This window comes from Etheostoma spectabile, chromosome 18 (genome assembly GCF_008692095.1).
Source record: "Etheostoma spectabile isolate EspeVRDwgs_2016 chromosome 18, UIUC_Espe_1.0, whole genome shotgun sequence".
Taxonomy (NCBI): domain Eukaryota; kingdom Metazoa; phylum Chordata; class Actinopteri; order Perciformes; family Percidae; genus Etheostoma; species Etheostoma spectabile.
In genome coordinates, this window is record NC_045750.1 from 14061097 (window position 1) to 14067801 (window position 6705).

A 6705-nucleotide genomic window follows, 5' to 3' on the forward strand; every position below is an offset into this window, starting at 1 on the left:
AGAGAAAGGAAAAAAAAAAAAAAACATCTCAAAAGTATACACAAGTATCACCTTAAATACTTTTCTTCACTCTTCGGTTGTAAAAATTAAGGGCTTTTTAACATTAGACCTGGGGGACCAGTGGCCATCTTGGATTTGACCTCTAACTGTCCTCAGAGGTCATATCTGACTTCCCTCTACATCTAAAACTAAACCTTATTCTATGTATTTTTTTGTAGAAAGCTCACGCTTTTCTCATAAAATGCACAATGTTCATGATAACTTATCCGCTTTACACTTTTATATACTGCATGCTGTACAAGTAACTTGTTTACCTTATCGGTTCAGGTCTTGGTCAGCAGATGGCAGTGCAAGACTATTGCTGCGGAGCAGATTACAGCACATCTTCAGCCCAATACCATTTTACAAACAGACATATCCTATAAAGTACAGGTTAAGCTAATATTATGGGGATTAATCAGCAATAAGTACCTTTGTTTATCTTTTTAGAAAGTTAATACCAATGGACACGAATGAGGAAAAGGATGAATGTACTGTGCCACTCGCAATTTAATACGTCCATGCAGCAGAAGCAGCAGCAGCAGGGACTTTATTCTGGAAGTCATGTTTAGGTGGATACAAAGGGTGCTGTCGAACGTAATAATTTGAATAGGCTGACATCTCAGACATAATATGTGCAGGATTTTTCCTTATTTTAGATAGGGAAATAACAGCTCTAGCAGAAATAACAACTCTGGCAGATTTTCTAATTCTCACGACGTTATTTAGTTTTTTTTAAACTTGTGGATAAACCTTGAGTGGACATTTTGATCTGGATTCACTGACTTTTCAAACCACTTCCTATACCAAAAATGTCATAATGTTTAAGTCCAGTGAGTTAAACATGTAATGGGTTTGCACTAGTGCACCTTCCCCACAGTCCTCTTATAATTTAAATGTTTTTTTTACTTTCTCCCATTCCCAAGAAGTTAGAGGTCAGAAGTCACCTGCACAATGACCTCCTGGATCTGGAAGCCTTTCAGTGTCCTCCTTAAAGACACCCAGTAGAATCATAAGTACAGGCTGGGGGGTGGGAAGGGAGACTGAGTACCCAGGGCCCTCATCTTAGGAGGGCCCAAAAAGATGCTAAAATTAATAACTGTGGATGCAGGGAGGGGCCCATAGAAAATGCCTTTCTACAGGGTCCAAAATGTTGTGCTACACCCCTGCTGTATCATTAATGCAATCATAGATTTTTCTGCTACTGCTATCTGAAACGGCTCTGGTTCATTATCATGTTTTGACCTGGAGTAGCCTTATCAGTCTATTGGAAGCCAGCCAATAGTTCCAACCCCCACCCACACACACACACACACACACACACACACAAACGTCACAATGATTGTTATGTAAAGCTGCTGACGCATGGAGGGGGGTAAAGTCCTTTCTACACTTAAGTAGGACGTTGGGCAGGGGTCAGTAGCCCAAACTCCTTCCAACCAGAACTAGTAAATGAATCATTTTTAAGTTTCCTTTATGACTTTCTCTCCTGGACTGAACTGGCAACGTCAAGAAAAGATTATGTAACAATGATCTGCACATTTCAGACTAAAGAAAAAATCAATAAAAGCCCTTTCATGTACATGTAGTCCATTTATCAATTATTAATAACAAGGTAAAAAGGTGTAATAAAGTCAAACTTTTATTGCAAACCAAACATGGTCACATAAATCTTAAACAATTTTACAATTTACAGTACATTTAACATGACTTGTTACATATACATATTTAAGCATACCTTTAGTCATTTCTTGTTCAATATACATTAAATCTAGTACACATAACTCCAAATATACAAACAAACTTAAATACCGTCAAACTGCATTACAGCAATATTAAAATGGAATGTTCAGTTTCGATGTTGTCGGCTTACTATTGTGAGGCGAATGGAAGACTATACGAGGGGGACACGGTTGGCAAGCAGAACTACACAAACACTTGTGAACACATCACTCTCTTTCTCACCTAGCAGCTGTGCTCTCTCTTTCTCTCTCTCTCTCTATCACCATTATTGTTGTATACGCAAATGAAGATATGAAACCTTGTTTGAGTTCTTTACGTCGTCGCGTGTTGAAGCCAGATCAGGTGTGTTGATTTGGAGCTACAACATTCTTCTCAAAACAGCTCCTCTCACCTGCTGGTGTCAGGTGGGGAGCTAAATGAAACGATAGATGTGAGTTCTGATGGAGAGAAAAAAATAAAAAGGCACCTTTGAGAGAAACAAATTAAACATCCCCCTCTGTAACATTCAGCTTCCAATTGCTCCCTTTTTCAACCACACAGACAGTAAATAATAAAAAACTAAAGCACCAAAATAAATGTCATCTCCAAGCTACTTATTCAAACGCAACAGGTATGCCCTCTGTGGGTTGTCAGACACCCTAAAGAAGGAAGATGAATTGCTACATCGATGAAGATGGATTTCCTTGCCAGGGCTGGTCCGGTACGGTCCAGCCTTCCCTCTTTTGAGAAAAGGTGGAAGTTGGTGTGTGTGCTTGTCGGTTGTGGCTTTAGGGTCGAGGGAGGCTTTAAAGCTGCCTGAGCTATGTGCAAAGGACCTCCACTATCAGGTAAGAGATGGGCAATTAAAGGCTGCAGAGCGTCTCTGTCTGTTGTGGAAGGTTGAAGTAATTGTGTGTTGGTAAATCAGGGTAAGATGGAGGATTACAGACCACAATGAGTCGTTTTTATCATGGCAGGCTTCCTCTTGTAGCAAGTCTTCTTTCAAGAGTTGGAGAGATCATGGCACGTACACGCGTTTAAATTCTTTGCAAATGCAGAATTGTTGCAGGCGTTGCTTCGGGATTGTCCATCATCTCGACGGGAAATGTAACGTGGGATCAAGATGCGAGTCCATCGACACGCCCCAGTTCATGTCCTCTAAGTCTGAATTGGAGTCAATTGAGTGCCTGTGTACTATAGGTAAGAGTCCATAGACGGGGCATAGGAGAAGCCCACAAAGGCCTCAGCAGCCTCTTTGATGCTGGCTGTGGCCAGCGTGCTGTCTGGGGAACAACCAATGGAGTTGGGCACCGGCTCGTCTGTGAACTCTGGATCAAAGTGCCGCAGGTCGTTGGGTCCCGTCTGGAAAAAAGGAAGGAGGGAAGGAGAGGATTAGTCAGGCTGTAGAATACCGTGCCATAATTGGAAATGTTTTAAAACTCAGCGAGGATGTTCCATGCTCTTGATCTAGTTATGTAAATGTTAATACTGAGGACCAGGACATGAGCAAGTCTCCTGTAGAAAATCATAAGTCTGCCATAATCAGCACTTGTTGGGGTATATAAAAGGAACGTACCACATTGGGGTTGAAGGGAGGGGTGATCTTTTTGGCATTGAGGTCATCCCAGTTTATGGGCGAGAAGAACATATGGTTCTTAATTTCAATCTGTGAAGAGACACAAAAGACAAATAATTAAACAATGTCCTTTAATGTACATAATATGTTAATATGCACACATACAATTAACATGAGCAAAGACTTACAAAGTCGTCTGTGCAGCCCAGCCTCTTGGTTCGGTCCTTCTGCAGCAAGCCCTCCAGCAAGTGTCTGGCTGCGTTGGAAATGTTGGGTTTCAGCTGCAGCGGCTTGTTTAATATGTTGTCATACATTTCTGCTGTGTTGCGGCTGTAGAACGGAGGCTGGGGAGGGATAAAAACAGCTGATTAGCATCTTGGCAACAATGAGGAGTGAGAAAGCCACATGATAAACACTGATTGCGTCATTTTAATCATTATAGCTCACATTTCTGACAAAAAAGGGTGGGGTGTAACTTCACTATAAAAGCCTGTAAGGTGAATTTGAATGTTACTCACCAGGCCATAGAGCATCTCATAGAGAACAGCTCCTAAACACCACCAGTCTACCGTCCTGTCATACGGCTGCTTGTGTAGAACCTCAGGAGCTAAATACTGTAGAGAGAAATGGTAAGTTACAGTACTGTATGTTACTTTTTATGACCACAAATATGAATTTTTTTTTTTAGTGCCGTTTCAGAATCACCAGATGTTTTGTTCTTACCTCTGGCGTACCGCAGAAGGTCGACGTGGTCCCGTTGGGTTCGATGTTCTCCTTGCACAGGCCGAAATCTGTAAGAATGATGTGTCCCTGTGAGTCCAGCAGGATGTTCTCTGGCTTCAGGTCTCTGTAGACTATGTTGAGGGAGTGGAGGTAGCCCAGTGCGCTGCCGATCTCTGCCGCGTAGAACCTGGCTCTGGGCTCGAGGAAGCAGCGCTCTCTCTGTAGATGGTAGAACAGCTGGAAGACAGAGAAAAACAGGGTTTTTTTAGTAACAAAACCTTTAAATGTCTTGATTATGGCATAGATTATCCACAAAATGACATAAGCAGAGATAGGAAATTAGAAGACTAACGATAAAACAGACAAATACAGAGTCAAAGAGGAAGTCGGATGGGAGGAAATAAAAAGGGAAGGAAGGCGACAGCTTAAAAAGTTTGACAAGGGAAGAATAATGGAACGAGGGCCAGAGGTGAGGAGTGAGAGAGCAGCAGGACAGAGGGGGAAAAGAGGGGAAGAAAAGAGAAAGGGGAGAACGAGGGTAAATGCTTCCTGTTTCTCGATGAGGCCCATATTTAATCAACATTATCTTTGCTCGTCCAACAATCGCAGGAAATTAACTCGAATAGACACACACTGAGTCTGAATGCTGCTGCTAATTTTGGCCCCAAGTCTGTCCCACTGTCCCAGCCCACCACATGATTTCCTGAGAGGTGTTTCCTTTAAAGAAAGACAGAGAGCGGCAGCTTCTGTTCTGCTTCTCATGACAGGATATCCCCTCTGTCTGTCTGTGTTTCTGCTTCATCTTGCACTACATAATTATTCCTCCAACTCTATCCATCTTTAAAATGCCCTCCTAGGCCATTCAATTATCTTTAGCGCCTTCTTTAAATAGCCCAGCTTCTCGCTTCTCTTATGTCATGTCTGCTTCATGTCCTCATCTTTTTTAGGCAGCAGATCAGTTGGTAACTCACCTCTCCTCCATTGATGTAGTCCAAGATGAAGTAGAGTTTGTCCGCTGTTTGGAAAGAGTAGTGCAGGCCCACCAAGAATGGGTGCTTGACATTCTTTAGCAGCACATTCCTCTCTGACATGATATGTTTCTCCTGAGGAATTACAAAGAGCAGGCTGTTAGAAGGGTTGACCCTTTTTTGTTGCATGTGTACATTCGGTATGTAGGCATGCATATTTACCTCCTTCTTCTTGAGGATGGCCTTTTTCTGTAGAACTTTGACTGCGTAAAACTCGTCATCTGCACGATGGCGTGCGAGCAAGACCTTGCCAAAGCTGCCCTTGCCGATCACTTTGAGGAAGTGGAAGTCGCTGGGTTTAGCCGAGGGGTTGGAGGATGGACCGAGGTTGATCTGTTGGGATGGACTAGGCTGTGAGAGGAGATGAGGACGTTAGAGCCACAATATGAACCCCAAGATGTATGGTAAACACGCAAACAGAGGATATGTGTCTGTATCTTTCCATACGTTGAAATGTAAACAAAATGTAAAAGCACCCATTACACTGTTTAATGCAAATATACTTACAGGAGGTGAGGGGTTTGCGTTCATGAGCTCAGCATCCTGGGGGGCACTCAAGTTCAGAATAGACTGAACTTCAGGACTGAAAAAAGAAAAAAATGTTCTGTGTGAATCAGCTGATTTGGGAGTAGCATTAAAGTCACATAGCTTCCCCAGGGGACGTATAACTGGCATGTCTGGTTGTTTTCCCAAAGTTTTTCCTCCAGTGAAAGCAGAACAATAACATTAGTCAGATGGTACTCACTGCTTGCAGGCGTAGGAGTTTGTGGCAAGCCTCTGAATGAAGTCGTTCAGACCCATTCTCCTCTGTTTCATAAAAGCTGCAACACAAGAGAGAGAACATGTTTAGATTTTTAAATTTCAAAAAAAAGAAAGATGTCCATCCATGTCATGAAGGATCAGCTTTAAGTATCCAGTTACGATTCCGTACCGGTGACTAATGCCACTAGCCCTTTAGATTTGGAGTAAGTCAGACCAGACTTTTCTGTTTCTGTTTTGATCGTCATGATGTGATGAGTTGAACGGCAGCTCTGTACTCATCCACTGCCTGTCACCTAAAATATAACTCATGCCTTTGGCTCTTGTTTTATAACATACAGGGGAGAAGGCTCCTCCCTCCTCCCCGCACACCCCCTCGGTGGGCGTGATACTGCAAACATTCCTTTCAGCTAAATGGACCGTGAGAAGATGATCGACCCCCTTCTCGACCAATAAGAGGCCGTTGCGCTCCTAGCGCGTCATAGCTACACCTAAAGAGGTGCTTGCGTCAAAAACGTAGGAAAAAAGGGGGAAAAAAAGTTCTCTACCGCAGCTCAATGAAAGGTCGCTCTGTACTATTTGCACATATGTTTGTTCAACACTATGGCAACTTTTCACACAGTCTGAACTTATCACCAAGAAAGCAACACTTCAGTCTACACTAAGCTGCGAAAACCAATCAGAGGCTAATGACATCCAGATGTGTCCACTACTGGTGTCCCTTAATCTCACCAAGAGTACAGACTAAACTGCAGATTGTACAAACATGTGATGTGAAACTTGTGATTAAAACTTAATGAGATTCAAGCTTATTCTCCAAGCTTCTAATTAGCTTTTTTAACACTGTATCCATGTCCC

General features: G+C 42.6%; 1 protein-coding gene across 6 annotated transcripts in view; it reads right to left on the minus strand.

The window, feature by feature from the left end:
* Positions 1-1659: 1659 nt before the first annotated feature.
* sgk1 (serum/glucocorticoid regulated kinase 1) overlaps positions 1660-6705 on the minus strand; it is a 32403-nt gene continuing 27357 nt past the window's right edge. For 5 of the 6 annotated variants that reach the window (XM_032542626.1, XM_032542627.1, XM_032542629.1 and 2 more), the window contains 9 exons: positions 5834-5909; positions 5596-5671; positions 5251-5439; positions 5032-5163; positions 4061-4297; positions 3856-3951; positions 3526-3681; positions 3338-3427; positions 1660-3123 (listed from right to left, as the gene is read on the minus strand). In XM_032542626.1, coding sequence (XP_032398517.1) covers positions 2956-3123; positions 3338-3427; positions 3526-3681; positions 3856-3951; positions 4061-4297; positions 5032-5163; positions 5251-5439; positions 5596-5671; positions 5834-5909 — 1220 coding nt within the window. In that variant the 3' untranslated portion in view covers positions 1660-2955. Of the gene's footprint in view, positions 3124-3337; positions 3428-3525; positions 3682-3855; positions 3952-4060; positions 4298-5031; positions 5164-5250; positions 5440-5595; positions 5672-5833; positions 5910-6019; positions 6176-6705 lie in introns of those variants that run through there. The other variant, XM_032542628.1, reaches the window with a different exon arrangement.